Source organism: Mustela lutreola, chromosome 4 (genome assembly GCF_030435805.1).
Source record: "Mustela lutreola isolate mMusLut2 chromosome 4, mMusLut2.pri, whole genome shotgun sequence".
Taxonomy (NCBI): Eukaryota; Metazoa; Chordata; class Mammalia; order Carnivora; family Mustelidae; genus Mustela; species Mustela lutreola.
Window position 1 is genome coordinate 73521306 of NC_081293.1, and position 16045 is coordinate 73537350.

A 16045-nucleotide genomic window follows, 5' to 3' on the forward strand; every position below is an offset into this window, starting at 1 on the left:
CATCACACTGAAATAAAATCGGGAATAGTATGTGTGTCCACTGCCAAGTTCAGATAGAGTCCCTATCAGCCTGTAACTTGCAAACGAACGCTGGGAACACAGAGATGTGCAAGCTTTGTGTTGACTGGGGGAGACGGACACACACAGGGAAGCTCAGCAAAGGCACTTGGACACTCCAGGCTTTGGGCTCGTCAGGTCAAGCCTACTGTTCTGCTACAGTAGCTACGAAAGGTCCCCACCCAAGTCTCCAGCCCCGCAGCTCCACTGATCAGGGAAAGTTACCACTCGGGAGCACTGAACAAGGATGAGTAACAAGAGCAGGACAGACAGGGCCCTGAGGAAGGAGCTTCCGGCTGAGGGAGTAGGACAGCTGTCACTAACCCCTGGCGTGGAGCTGCTCCTGCTGCGCGGGACCCTCCACTCTGAGAAGCTCCCCTGAGCATCCCATCTCTCCCAGAGCCTGAGAGAGCAGAGGCACTCACTTGTGTCTCCGCCATCTCATCAGCCCTCATAGGCAGTCCCCGGCCGTGATTCATCCCAACCCACGACCTGGAAGAAACTTACACAAGGGGGCTTCCAGTTGTCAGGATGCCGCCCTGGGCACTCAGCGCACCTATGATCGACAGGTCATCTGCGTATGTTTTATATTTTTTCTGAAAACACAGAAACAACATTCTGCCCACCTGCTTTCCACTTGTGTCTTGGTTCATAAAAGTCTAGTTTCCTGCCTTTCGCTCATCACTGTGGATCTTCCGGACAGTGTAAGGAGGGCTTCGCGGCGAAGAGGAGGCGTGGGTGGCACCGTCCCAGACAAGCATCACGGCTGGAGCAAATCACCTCTCTCTGAACCTCTACATGTCTGCTCAGTTCCTTTGCCATTAATGTTTTGTTAATCAGTGGGGATGGGCAGAGTTATCTCCTAAAATCCTTTCTAGGCCCGAGGTTCTGTAGTTGCTAATACCAGAACTGAAGTTTTTAAAAATCCCTACAACCTGTTAGCCTGGCATTGGCACACACTGGCTAGCAAGCTTACCTAACACTTTGCACTCGCTTTCGGTCCTGTTACTCCACAAACAGGTATGGAGTATCTCCCTTCTACAGAGCCTGTGGGGAGAAGCATCATTAGCCCTATCTTACAGACATGGAAACCAAAACTCAGAGAGAGAAGTCATTCCCTGAAAATCACCAGGCCAGTGTGAAGGAGAACCAGAGTTCTATCCTGGGTCCATGACTCCAAAGCCCCCTGTATCACTATCATGACACGTCCAGGGATCATTTCTCTGTAAGATGGAGCTAAAATTTCTGAAATTTGCGCTTCCTACTCTCCGAAAAGCATTTCCCTTTATAGCATCAATCCCACGATTGATTACCATGAATATGTCTGAATTTTGACCCAAATAAATATTTGCAAGGCTCTCTTTTAGTAAATCTAGTCCAATATCATAACAATGATCGAAAAAAAAAAAAAAAGGAAAGAAAACAAAACTCTACCAGAAGTTGCCATCCTATAAAAAGAAAGCTGCACTGAGTAGTTCCAGCACCATATATGTCCAAATCTTCCCATTGGCCTTCAAAGAAAAAAATGTAGCTGAGTGACTTGGAATTTGTTATTTTCCCAAGTGGGAGCAAGTTCCTCAGAATCCTCCAAGTATCAAAAATGTATTTTGATGAAAGAAAAACAAATCACTGTAACCCTTAAAGAAGGATTCTCGTTATTTAAGAACAGTATATGCAAACAATTTTATTCTTACTTGCAAAATCATTACATTGTAGAAATGTAGGATTTTTCTTCCACGTTAGAGAAGAAAAAAAAAAAATAGCAAGCCAAAAGCACAATATGGACTTTATAAATGTGAAAAGCAAACATGGCTTCAAAAAGAGTGTTCTCATGAATGCAGCTCGAGTATAGAAAAAGAAATAAATAAGAACTTTCCACACATGACTGCTATGGTCCTTACCCGATTTTTTAAAATTCTTTTCTTTTTTTTCTTTTTTTTTTTTTTAAGATTTTTTATTTAGTTATATGACAGACAGAGATCACAAGCAGGCAGAGAGGCAGGCAGAGAGGAGGAAGCAGGCTCCCTGCTGAGCAGAGAGCCTGATGTGGGGCTCGATCCCAGGACTCTGGAATCATGACCCAAGCCGAAAGCAGAGGCTTTAGCCCACTGAGCCACCCAAGCGCCCCCAAAATTCTTTTCTTTAATGTCGAAAATTAATTGCATTGATGACACCAGTATGCCTTTTATTTTTACTAGAGAGGGCGAGGGCTCATTTTTCTGACATGGCAAGTGACTGCATAATCACATAAATTAAAGAAGTCACACTGAAAATTAGCAGCTTTTCTGACCTAGCACGCTCAGTTTTGGGAATTTACTCCTATATGTAAATAACAGACAGTTGAGAAAATGTGTATGAGAATATCAGTGGCAGCGTTGTTTACGCCTGCCAACAAACAAAACAAATAACCGTCCATCTCCGTAAGCGGGAGTACACGGATACTACGGAATCATGGCATGGCCATTAAAAAAAATCCAATACGAACTGATCTGGAAAGAACTCTAGGAGCTATTAGTAAGCAAAAACAAAAACAAAACAAAACAAAACAAAAAAACAACAACAACTAAACAAAACACACACACAAAACAACCCAGCAGTTTACTGAGGAATATTACAGAATAATTCCACTTCAGTTAGAAAAACAAGCAAGAAACAAACAAACAAACAAAAAAACTCCAAATGGGCAGGAAAGTTCTTTCTATACAAAGGTTTGCATAAACATACAGAAAGGCAAACACTGTCTGTCTGCAGAGCACGAGTGGGGAATGTGGGGTGGGGGCGGATATTAAATGTTACCTTTTATTGTCTGACAACCAGCATGCGTTACTTTGGCAATTAAAATAATCAAGGAGGGGTGCCCGGGTGGCTCAGTCTGTTAGCCCCTGCCTCCAGCTCTCGTCATGACCTCGGGGGTCCTGGGATGAAGCCCACTCCCTCCTCCATCAGGCTCCCTGCTCAGCGGGGTAATCTGCTTCTCTCTCTCCCTCTGACACCTTCCCCCACCTGCTTGTGCACTCTGACTCTCTCTCAAATAAATAAATAAAATCTTAAAAAAAAAATCAAGGAAGTAGACACACCCTAAGAAAAGATGAAAGTCAGCAAATCTGAGATGTGGTCCATGTTCTTAAGCATCAAAAAGCATATCCAGATTCAAACACGGCGAGTATGAACACGGTGAGAAAGAAGGAAGCGTCTCTCACAGCTTGCTCTCCTATCAAAGCCACAGCAAGCCCAGGGCGGGTCTCCGCCCCTGAGGAGAGCCCAGTGATGCCCTGAGCCAGACAGTGAGGCTGGATAACCCCAAATTCAAGGCAGGCTACCTCAAACCCTGCCTCTCTCCTTGGGGAATCAGTCTTGCCTTATTAACACACCAGGACCATCAGAGAAAGCAAAACGTCACACTGCTTACCTCCTGCTTCTCCACATCTAACAGCGATCAGCTTTGCTTTTTCTGTCCTGAACACAGCACAGAGAATCCCCTACATTCTAGCTACCCTTTGTCTGCTCTCAGGGTCCTATGCTACGTGATACTTTCCTCCCTTGCCCAGAAAAAAACATAAATTCTTGCCCCAGAGAGCATGTTTTAGGTGCTGACAGCTTCAAATAAATGCATCACAGGGCTTCAAAACCCGTCTGACAAAGGCAATTTGCTGTCAAACAGAGTGGCAATATGGGCAGTGTGCTAAATTTTCTCTACGTCCCCCCTTGCAAGCTTATCTAAGTACAACCTGACACGGTATCTGAGCAAAGGAACCCATTAAAGAGGCCAAGTCATTGCATCAGTTCAAAACTGACTTCTTTTGACCCAGAGTACAGCTTCATGTTGGCACGGACCCTTGGTTACTGAGACAGACCAAAATAAGTACATTACTCCTCAGCGTCAAATCGCAAAGGATGCCATCAGCAAGACTGCGTCGTCCCCTCCAGTCCCCTGGGGGGCATTCGCAGGAGAGGGGTCACAGACTGACTGAAACAGCGTTTTACAGGAAGTCTGAATGGCCCTTTCCAAGGGATTATTGATTCAAAAACGTCCAGTCCATTAGATGTGGCCACAATTTATCCCTTTACGGCAGGTCAGACTACACCAGTTTCTTTTCCCCTAAAATTGTTGAAAGGCACTTGCTATTTAGGGCACCCCAGGGGGGGGAAAAAAAGTCGCTTTTCTCTTGCAAATATTTAGATGTGTATAAATAATCACTAACTAGATCACTCAAATGTTTTTCTAAGAAGGACCTCACCCCGCGAGGGGCCACGTGAAGATTTACTTAATGACATTCTAAAATCACAGAAGCACCAAGAAGATCAAATAACCTAATAGAAGCCAGTAGAAGTTTCCCCTAAAAACTGCTCTTTTTTCCTATAATAATTGTCTTTTAGTTCTTTTGGGAGAAGAAGGGAGTGGGAAAATCTCAACCTTGTCTCCTCACGCATATATTTCTTACTACTATTAATTTTCCGTTATTTCTCTCAGTTGTCTTGTCTCGGGCAAATCTGAGCCCAGAGGCCTCAAAGGGGTTTTAGGAATTTCCCCCAGACCGATATTAATGTTCAAAGACCTCTCTGTGCCGAGCGTGCTATCTGTCTTCCTTTTGTTAAAGGCAAACAAGGCAGAAGCACACGGTGCTCTGGCTTTTTCGATACATTCCCTGAAATCACTACTGATTGGGAAACGGTCATACCAAATGCATTCAATGATAACACTTTCCAAAGACGCGAACGCTAACATTAAGAAAGTTGTATGTTTGGGAATAGGTTTTCCACACCCAACCAAAGGCCAGTCCCCGCTTAGGAGCGAGCCAACTGCCTAAATATTGTACTTCTGCTGCCATCTTGTGGTCAATTTTGAAATCTCACCCTCTCCCTCTCTCCCTCTTCTCTCTCTGCATGGTTTTTTCTCTGTATCTTTTGGAGGGCACCTACATCCAGATCTTAAGGATTCCCTTTCTTTAGTAGATGGGGGGGACGGTCTGCATTATTCTCTGAAAGAAGACGGCGCTGGGGTTAACTCCTCCTCCTGCCTGTACATGCCCTCCTTTTTCCACGTATTTTTCTCATTTTTCCACTAAGCCATTCCCTTTAATGTAAGTTTTTTTAAAAAGGCTTTCTCATTTAGATTAATCTAGTTTCCTACAAGTCAATGAAATATAGAAATACAGAAAAATAAATTTGTCTCTTTTTTTTTTTAAGATTTTATTTATTTGACAGCCAGAGATCACAAGTAGGCAGAAAGGCAGGCAGAGAGAGAGGAGGAAACAGGCTCCCTGAGGAGCAGAGAGCCTGATGCAGGGCTCGATCCCAGGACCCTGGGACCATGACCTGAGCTGAAGGCAGAGGCTTTAACCCACTGAGCCACCAGGCGCCCCTGTCTCTCTTTTTTTTTTTTTTTTTAAAGGTTTTCCCTCCCAAACTGTTTCCAAATTGCGTTTTTAGAAAGAAAGAAAGAAAGAAAGAAGAAAAGAAAGAGAGAGGGAGTGAGAGAGGATGGAAGAAAGGAAAGAAAGAAAGAAAGGAAGAAACCAACCAACCAACCAACAAACATGTCTTTCTGTCTATAAACGCCATGCCACCCTTCACGGCCACAGATGTCTCAGGATCCAAGGAGGAGCCCTGGTGGGGAGTAGGGAAGCCACACTGTGCTCCAGGAGAGAGTGTCCCAGGGCCCCGGGCCAGATGGGGACTGGGTCCCAGCATCCTTTATTCTTCCCCACCTGTCCTGGTCAACTGTGGGCCCTGGACGGATATGGCAAAGAAAATTCATAAATCTGGTGGGAAATCCGATGTTTTTCTGAGGATATATTGGAGTGAATAATTCTTAGCCAGAGCAACAGTCTATTTTATAAAAGTCACCATTCCTGTCTAGCTCTATGTCACTCCTCTAACTCGGGTGGAGAAACAGAGTCACCAGAGACGAGCACCCAGGTAACACACGTAGCTAGAATCTTCCAGAACAGAAAAGGGATGAGTAAGGAAACAAGCATGAAAACAATCTGCTTCATTCCTTGTTGGAAATGACTTTAAGGGGCATCTGGGGGCTCAGTCAGTTAAGTATCTGCTTTGGCTCAGGTCATGATCTCAGGGTCCTGGGATCGAGTCCCGCATCGGGCTCTCTGCTCAGCGGGGAGTCTGCTTCTCCCTCTGCTCCTCCCTCTGCCTGTGTGCTCTCTCTCTTATTCTCTCTCAAATAAATAAAATGTTAAGAAAAGAAAAAAAGAAAAAAGAAAATGACTCTAAAAAATCTTTCCCCATCCTCTTCTGTATACCCATCAATACACCGTTGATATGTTTAGACTTTTTTCTTAAAACTTAGCCTTATCATAAGCAATACTAACCACACAGCATGGCTTTGATGTGCCTGTTACATGTTTTCCTCAAACCTTCAGTGAAATTCCCGATTGTTCATATACAATAAACTCCCTCGTGCGCCGCCCAGAGACAGCCCTGGTGCCGCCAAGACCAGAACCATCGCACTTGGGGACACGTCGCTCTGCAGTAGACGTGCTAAGTTTAAGGAGAGCAGAGGAAATCTAACAACCGTTGTTTTTAAGTAGTTTTGAGGGTCACCGGGTCAAGACTCTTGACTTTTTAGGGGCATGGTTCAGATCAGAAGTTCTCAGACATTCTTCCTGCTGTGACTCACGAAACGAGTGACGTTCCCACGTGCAACACTCTCTTGTGAACACCAGCAGCGCCTGTGGGTGACATGCAACTTCCTGCCTGTATCTGCAATCCAGCCAGCCCAGAAAGCCCAGCAGAATGCCGGGAACGGGCTCTCCCGAGAGACGCCTGGGAGCGCTCCTATTTCCTAAGACACAAGTAATTCACAAATTGTGACTCAAGCTATCGTGGACTCATTTTAACCTCCAACCAGTCAAATACTGGCGGGACCCCACAGCTGGAGCCTGCCTGAGGAATACAGAGGACACTGCAATGACTGTTTTAGAGCCGTCTTATTCTCTACGAGGAGATCAGACTGAATAGGAACTGGTGTGACTCTTCAGAAGGTTTGGTTCTTGTTTAGTTTTGTTAAGTTTCGCTTGCTCACTTTTGACACATTCTAGGTACGTGTGGTTCTTTACCCTTTCTCCAAAAATCAGCCTGGGGGAGGGGGGAGATGGGGAAAAAGAAAGCTGAGGAGTTTATTTGGTTGAAATTTTTACTGTGGACAGACCCGGTTTCGACCCAGGGGGGTTTACAACTTGAGATATAAAAGAATGTTCTATTTTGAGAATTTGAGGACATCTGCAGCCACGTTCCTGGTGGCCACAGGATGCACAAAAAGGGCATTATCTATACCACATATGAGAGGCATCGAGAAAAAAATGCACAGGTGCCCAAAGGCTTCAGATTTGCTCCTCAGACAATAATAGTAGCGTATAGTGCAGTCAACAGACCTACAGATACTCGTGAGCGGCAAACAGGAGTATTTCTGGGATCCCTGCAAGGTTCACGAGAAGCATTACCGCAGCACGTGGGATCAGAGTGCTCGAAAAAACTGAGGATAAGGCGCCTGGGTGGCTCAGTGGGTTAAGCCGCTGCCTTTGGCTCAGGTCATGATCTCAGGGTCCTGGGCTCTCTGCTCAGCAGGGAGCCTGCTTCCCCCTCTCTCTCTCTCTGCCTGCCTCTCTGCCTACTCGTGATCTCTGTCTGTCAAATAAATAAATAAAATCTTTAAAAAAAAATTTTTTTTAAACTGAGGATAAAAACATGCTTCAAAGCCCTCTCTGATATGGACGAGAAAGGAAGGACAGTTTGAACTAGCAGCCAATCTGAGAGAATCAGTGGAGAACGATTGTTGGATCATCTATATCACGAGTGCAAAGTTTAAACCAACAAGCAATTCCTGTTAGGTGTCTTATCGGATTAGCTCCACAGATCAACACTCGGATGAAACCAGTCCCACCTGGTTATCCCCTTGAGAGCACAGATGCTATCAATGAGTCCCTTCGTCTGACAGAGTCAACTCAAATCAGCTCCTGGTATCAACATAGCAACCTTTTGGGACTAAGTTCCAAAAATATGTCAAACGAGCATGCACTAAAAACAGATAAACACACAGCAAACACAGCTTGTCTAGTCATGGGAGGACAAATGACACATAGAATTTTGAAACTTTCTAGCCCCCATAAACTTTATATTGATTGGATTTAAAACTAGTCTATTTCCCCAGGAAGCATGGGTTTCTATCACACCCATATATAGGAAACAATACGAAAGGGTTTAGAATAAAGCAACATGAAGTCTGCGATCCCCCAATAATGTTTAGTGAGCAGAGAGAAGTAAGGTTAAGAGTTTTTAAAAAAAGTTTTAAATGTTGTTTTAGATCTCTAAGCAAAGTAAGGAGACTACAACCACCATCTGTCTTCATATAATAAAACAAGACTTTTTCAAAGATATACAGTTTCTGGAAATACCCTTTTTTTTTTTTTAATAGAGCCACTATTTCAAAGCATTTTCTATTTCAAAATGAACAATAGGCATTTATTTTAAACTTAAGGAAATTCACATTGTATAACACCTGAATTGCTTGAAGTTAGGATAGATTTTTTTAAAAGATGAGAGTAGCATTTTGAGCAAGAACTCTGTTCTCTGTTGTTTTATGATTTTTGCCACTGAAACCAGTCCGGTGGGACTCACAGACTAACGTTAACCTTGAAGAGGGAAACATGAGGACCCAAAAGAGAGAGAGACAACACAGTCTGACCCAAGAACAAAGAAAAGGAAGTGAAAAGTCCTCAGTGGGTAAAAGGAGAAGGTATATTTCCACAAGGAGCGACCAAGCTTGGTTCTTAGAGCCGGTTCTGGGAGGCAATCTTGGGCCCTGTGCCCAGTACCAAACGCAAGTATTTGACAAACCGCAAGGTGGGTCTATCTCTCTATCTTTTTTTTTTTTCTTTCTTTCTTTCTTTTTTTTTTTTAATTTAACAGCCAAGAAGTAAACCTTCCATTCTAGAAAAAACTGATTTGGAGGAATTTCAGAATAAGAACTACTATAAAGTCATAAAACAAATTAAGTGGCAGTGTGTGTGTGTGTGTGTGTGTGTGTAGGTACAGGTACACACACATAGACACACACATACACATGTGGGGACCCAACAGCATGGCACCGACAAAGGTAGACTCAAGGTCAGGACTCCTTTTTGACGATTCCCAAACTTCTGAGCTTTCACTTTTGTGAAACAGGATATGCTATCCCTGGTTTATCTCCAAGCTCCCAGCAACGTCCAAGTGCTACAAGAATCCGAGATAAGGTAGGGTCCTGCACTCTGATAAGCCCGTACTCAATGGCAAAGGAAAATAAGTATCCGTGCTCTGAGCAGCTATGAAATCACCTGAAAATCTGATGAAGACAGAGGGTTTCAATGCACCCTCAGCGTCTCCCACACCACAGGGAGAGAGGGCACTTAGGGAAAGAGGAAGAAGGTTGGACGTGATTTGTTCTTTTCGGGTCTGTTAGAAATCATTTCAAGAGGGTCAGTCCAATTTCTAATGAATGTGTGATTAAATGAGTGATTAAATGTGAACTTTCAACCCACACAGAGATCAATGATTCAAATGGAGCAGGAATTCCTGGTATATTACAAATCCATCTGGAAAATGTACATGCTTCTAGACCCGGAGCCAGCCTCGAAGCAAAGTGAATCGGTCTTAAAGCAGCAGCCCAGACAGATGATAAGCCAAAGATATCAATTCACCAAGTCTAGTCCTGATGCAAAATTCCGAAATGTGAACTATCTTTCGGGTCCCCTTTCTGTGATTCTTTAAAAGGCACTTCCGGGACAATTTGCTCTGTTTTCTCCGCCACTAAAAGCAGGGTACAGCTTTGACCAAAAGGAGGTGTGAGGTGCTTATGCTCAGAATCTGTCCTCTTCCAATGACATGTGGGGAAACCCCGGGACGCTGACAAAACATCTTCCCTGTCCTCCTCAGCCTGAATCCCCTTAATGTCTTGTCATAGCTGTCACTCATCTGAGCAAACTAAATCAATGTCCTCTCCCAGAAGCTATTAAACTATGTTATTCTGGAAAGGATAACTGGTTAACATAGCGAGATACTGTTACTTTGTAACAGACACCTTTAGATGGGAGGACTGGTAGAGAGGACGGAATAGTATGAGGGGTCTGCAAGGCAAAAGGCAAAGGATATAATGAATGATGTCCAAAGGAGGCAACCGAGATCACGGTCACCACCATCCTATTTATCAGCTCTGCCTCTGGCATGAGAAAGGTGGGAAGGAAGCAAAGGTAAAGACTGGTATATGGCAAGCTCAAGGGCAGGACTGCCTGAGGAAATCCCAGACTCATGAGCACATCCAAGTGTGTGCGCTGCACACAAGGGCTTGTTGCCACTTCTCAGGAGGTCATTTGAGTGCTGGCCCTAAGACTCTTCTAACAAAGATCCTATTCTGATTCAGGACAGGTTCTTTTTTTTTTTTTTTTTTTAAAGATTTTATTTATTTGACAGACAGAGATCACAAGTAGGTAGAGAGGCAGGCAAAGAGAGAGAGGGGGAAGCAGGCTCCCTGCTGAGCAGAGAGCCCGATGGGGGACTTGATCCCAGGACCCTGAGATCATGACCTGAGCCGAAGGCAGCGGCTTAACCCACTGAGCCACCCAGGCGCCCAAGGGAAGGTTCTTTTATTTCAATTTGAAAGGACTCACCCATTACCAAGATGGGACCTGAGCTATCCAAGATGATGAAAATGTTGCAGCTTAGATAGAACCTGGGCTCCAGAAACGTCAAGATTTGGGGTTGAAACTTGTCTCTCGCATTTCCTAGCTGTGAGATCTCACGGTGGATTTTCTCTATGAACAATTAATAAGTCGGGCCCAGAATTCAGCGGCTACTCACTCATTTCATTGAGGTGGCTTATGTTGAAACTAGGCCAAATCTCTTGATTTAGTCTGAAGGTTAAACCAGACCTGAATTGAATGAGAGATGCAAAAGCAATGAGCTTTCTGGGGCATCCATCCCCAAGCATCCATGTCCTAGTGGAGAGAAGTTCAAGTTCCAAATGATGAACTTACATCACCAAGAATCGAGGGATTTGTGACAAGAATAGCTTGAATGTCTTTGGGATACAATCTGTTGTCCCTGTCACAGATTAATATTGATTTCAGCCTGCCCTCAAGCTACTTCAAAAACAACAACAACTGTTTGCAGTCCTTGGAGCCAGACAGGCAGCCAAAATAAGGAATGAAGGGGTGTGTGTGTGTGGGTGTGTGCGTAAAAAACTCAGGGAAAGAATTCAGGATATTAGGTAATTCTTGACGTGGGGCACGTACACGCAGGGAATTGCAAGTTCACAGAAAACTATGAGAAATACTTGGACTTGATGGGCAAAAAGTGTTATGTAAATTCACAATATCATCATCGCCCTACAGTTTTCCAAGATAATCACTTGATCCCTACCGGGCATTTCTATGGGGTCTGCAAATGAGAACTGCAGTAAGCCGGACGCTTCCTTTTTAAACATGATCATCATACTGTACACTTGATACTTAAGCTGAGCACTCAGATCTTCCCTTTCCCCAGTATAATTTTCATCTAAGCATTCCTTGGATACTTACATCATTCTTAATGGAGACTGTGCCGTATATCCTCTGTGGACACATGGAAGTCTGGCTAATTGGACTGACTTGATTACAACAGTCAGTGAATTCTCCCATTTCCTTCCACTGCAATAAACGCTTAAGATATTTTTGTCACCTATTATGTAAATATTTTAGATTGCCGTCATTTTCTCAAACAGGGCTTGGAGGCAAATGTGCTTTTATCGTTCTGCCCACTAGACAGACTCCTGTACTTTCCATGTACGTGTCTTGTTCGTACAAAAACTTCATGTCCCAGAAAAGTTTGAAATGAACCCATGAAGAGCTATCCCTCAAATTCTATAGCAACTGCCAATGAGCTTTAGCTGTGCAGCAAGGCCGTCTCTTCAGCCCCAGCAAGCCATCCAGATGGCACAGAGTTCCACAAAAGGTGCAAGAGGTGAGGACATAGCTCGTCTCCAAAGCTAAGTATCTGAAAGGTAGAAAATACGCTTTTTTTTGAGAGCCTCTCGTTTGCTGTTAAAGGCTAGATCTGAGAAATACTGTTTAAAGGACTTCCTTTCTTGACCAGAACGAAAGTGTGACCCATAATTAAGTTGCTATTGTCTCTTTAAGGGGTAGGATGAGTACCTGATTCCAAGGGTTACTCGCCCCATATATCATACCTGTCAAAGTCCTTTAAACTCTAATGAGTCAGCTTGCCGAAAATACACTCCAGGCTCCCATCTGAAAACTAAAAATCTAAGTGCTGAGTGGGGGAAAGTTAACCCTCAATCCCAGCGTAAATTGGGGCAGAGAGGAAGCAGGAAAAGGCTCCTGACTTACTCTAGACACAAAAACCCGCTGACCTCTACTGCGCACGATCCACGCAGGGGCCGAAGGCTCCTACCCCTAAGGCCACCGAGCTGGGGGCAGGGGACCTTGGCAAGTGAGGACGATGTGTGCAAAGATCAGCCGTTTCCTCCCGGTGCACACAAACCCTCCTCTCATTCCCAGAGAGATCCGCTCCTCCAGGAGAATAAAAGCGTCTCTGAGAACAGGCTCCCAAGTGACAGTGGACTCAGGGTGGGGAGGCTTTGCTCCAGGGCCCTTGCACAGCCTTAGTTGGTGGGCGGGGGCGGGAGGGCGCTCCCCCCCCCCCAAGCTGCGCGGAGGGCCTGGCCGCTGGTTTCTGGTAGGGGCACAGCGGAGACACAAGGATCTGAAATTCCAAAAATGCACTAAAGCCCCGGCGGGCCAGTCGGCCAGGGAGGGGAGCAGCTGCCGGGTGACCGCTGTTGAAGTGGCTCCTTAAGGAGGTGGGCAGATTGATTCCAGCTGCTAAGCGAGGGGCAGGGCAACGGCCGGCCGCGGAATGCGCAGAGCCTCAGCCCAGCCCGGGACAGCCGCTTCCCCATCAAGGGCCAGGCCAGACAGGAGCGGCGGCTGCAGTCTGGGCCTGGCAGCAGGAAGAAGGCCATCGGTCTTTGGGTGGCCCCAAAGGTGCCATGTGGACAGTGTCACTGTGTAAGTGGAGTGTCCCTCAGGAATCCGAAAACTGTCTCCTGAGACGTCGGTTGGGAACGGGCCCAATGGTTCCAAAAGAGAATCCTTTCGGGCTGGTTCCTGTTTTGCTCCCAGTCCCACTCCCAGGTCCTGGCCTTCTAAAAGCTCCTCACCTCTCCCTACCCACCCCTCCTGGGCCACCGTCCCCCGCCACCCAGGAACACTAATCAATGCACAGGAGAGACAGACCAGGAAGGGGTGCAGAGGCAGAGTGGGGGGCCCATGGACGCTGGACAAGAACGCGTCCCCTTCAGAAGTGCCGGCCTCCAAGTGCCGGCTCATTTAAGGGGTCCCCTGAGAGCCCCAAACTCAGACACCAAGTGATCTAAGAGGGAAGGAGTAAGAGGTAGGCGGGCATGAAGGCACGCCTAATGGAATATTCAATATCCTGCGAAATGCACTTTCGGCGGGGCGCTTCCAGGGGCTAAAAGCCAGTAATGGGCTCTGGAGTCTGCACTTCCTCTCCCTAATGTCCAGAGGCGTTTTAATGCTGCAGCCAATCGATCAGCCTCCTCCGGTGCAGGCGGCGAGGGGAGTGCAAGAGCTTCCTACTTGTGGCCAAAGTCGCCAGCCCTCCCTCCCACCCACGCCCCGCCACCGCGCGACACACAACTCCGAACGGCAAGGACTGGGCTCCTAAAGTGTCCGGGAGAGGAAAGGAAGGAGCCTGGAGGCGCCCAGAGAAACAGCTCCCCTCGCTCTTCACCCAACTTTTCCGCGGAAAAGCTTCCGCGGAAAGACAAGGAGGCCGCCTTAAGCCACCCTGGAACGCGGCTGGTCAGCAGCCCCAGAGCTGCTCCAGGTACAAGGTCACCAAGCCGCCTCCGAGCCCAGGGCAGCCCCAGGTGTGGCTCTTCTGGAAGGGGCACAAACACTGCACACGAACGTCCAGAAAGTGGGGCTTCTCTGCCATTTCTTGCTGACATCACAGCTGCCTGGGAAGGGACCCTGTGAATAAACCTCTCCCGGTCTCCCCACTCCGGAGGCCGGATCCCGGCGGCGGAGACGCGCCCCCGTCCCGCCTCCCCACGCCCCTGTATCGTCCCCGTAGGGCTCCGGCGCCGGGCGAGTCAGTCCCTCGGCCCAGCCCGACCCCGGCCGGCCTCCGCCGCCCCTCCCCCGGGACACCGACGAGGCACCACCGCGCACGCCCTGCGGCCGGGGCCTGGGGTCGCCTCGGGGAGCTCTGCGGCCCCGGGACGCGCGCGTCTCTGTCCCGGCGAGGCCGTCTCTGTCCCGGCGAGGCCGTCCCCGCCGCGCCGCGCGCACGGAGAGCGGCGCGCCCGCAGCCGGGTGCGGGGCAGCCGAGTTAGCGGCGCTAGCAAACTTTCCGCTTCCTCCCCACCCGCCACGCCACCGGGGCGCGTCTCCCCGAGGAGCTCGCCTTTCCCAGCCCCGCAGAGTCCAGCGCGGCACGTGACGGGCAGGAATAAAAATAAACCCTTCCCAGGCCCCGGGCCGCGGGGGGCACCCCACTCCGCGCGGCGGCGGCGAGCAGGGGGGGCCCCCGCGCCTTCCCCCACAGCTCGCGCCCGCGCCCCCCGCCCGAGCCGGGCCTGGGCTCGGTCGGCACGCCGCGCCCGGCCCGCGCCTACCTCTCGGACTTGGTGAACTTCCGGAACGCCTGTCGGAGGTCGTGGAAGGAGCGGTAGGTCTGCGGCTCGGCCGAGATGCCCTGCGCCCGGGTGGTGCGCGGCCCGATGTGCGGCGAGGGTGCGGGCAACACCGACTGACATTTGTGCAGCTTCCTCTTCAGCTCCTGGATCTCCTCCTCCTTCTCCGACAGCCGCGTCTCCAGCTCCTTGATCCTCTGCTCCTTGAGCATGAGAATCTGGGCGAAGTCCTCCTCCAGCTCGCTCATCTTCCTCCCGGGGCCCCTCCGCGAAACTTTGCTCGGGCGCGGCCGGACGCCGGCCGGGGGAGGCGAGCGCGGCGACGGAGCCGAGGGGGCGCCGAGTGCGAGCGCGCGGCTGCGCTGCCCCCCGGAGCGGCCGGCGGGCGCGGGGAGCGGTTGTCTGCTAGCCCCTTCTGCCGAGGGCGCTGAACGCTCCGAGGGGAGGACGAGACGTCTAAAAGCGGCGGAGACTAGAGGCAGAGTGCTAATCCCCAGCCTCTCGGGGGACTAGGTGATTATCTTTCATTGAGAAACCAATTAGAGCCGCCCGGCCTCCCCTGAGACCCCCTCCCCCGTTCCCTTTCCCAGTGGCTCGTGAGAACACCGCGCGCGCCACCCCACCTAAAGCCTGGCTTCCCGCTGCAGGGTTGGACCAGACAGCCGGGCTCACCCCATCACACAGTAATCACTCTTCCACGCTATATGGTACCAAAGGGAAGGGGTGGGGTGGGGGGAGCTTTATGCCACTTGATCCTGGAAATAGCAACAATTACCATGTGATCTGGCAGATGACGCAGCCCTTGTAACCGGAGCCTAAAGACTTGATGGGGTGTGTGTGAGAGACAGTGCGAGATATTTCAGAAATATGAGACTGCCTTCGAGTCCGTAACCTGCATAAATTCATGTCTGTGTTCACTTTTTATTTCTCTTCTGCTCGGGATGAGGTAGGGTGTGTGTGTGTGTATGTGCGTGTGTGTGTGTGTGCGCACGCGCGCGTGTGTGTCTCTTACTCTGCAGCCGTGTGCTTGTGACCCCAAGTAACAAGAATGACAGGACAATAGGAATTCCAAGTTTTTTCAGCAGGAATTTTTACTGGAAATGGTGAGCCCCTGGTTGGAAAGTTGAATGAAATAGATGTATGGTATTGAGCCCAGTGTTTGGCAGGGTCTGGGGAAGGCCATATTGTTGTACTTCTTAGAGCCTGGATTCTATTTCATCTGCTACAGTTAAAATGTGTGCATTGGGCATACAAATTACATCACGACATCGGCTCCCACAG

The 16045-nt window shown here is 48.3% G+C and overlaps 1 protein-coding gene across 1 annotated transcript in view; it reads right to left on the reverse strand.

The window, feature by feature from the left end:
* PRKG1 (protein kinase cGMP-dependent 1) overlaps window positions 1-15482 on the reverse strand; it is a 1263025-nt gene extending 1247543 nt beyond the window's left edge. The window contains exon 1 of the mRNA XM_059170234.1: window positions 14747-15482. Coding sequence (XP_059026217.1) covers window positions 14747-15012 — 266 coding nt within the window. The 5' untranslated portion in view covers window positions 15013-15482. The remainder of the gene's footprint in view (window positions 1-14746) is intronic.
* Window positions 15483-16045: the final 563 nt, after the last annotated feature.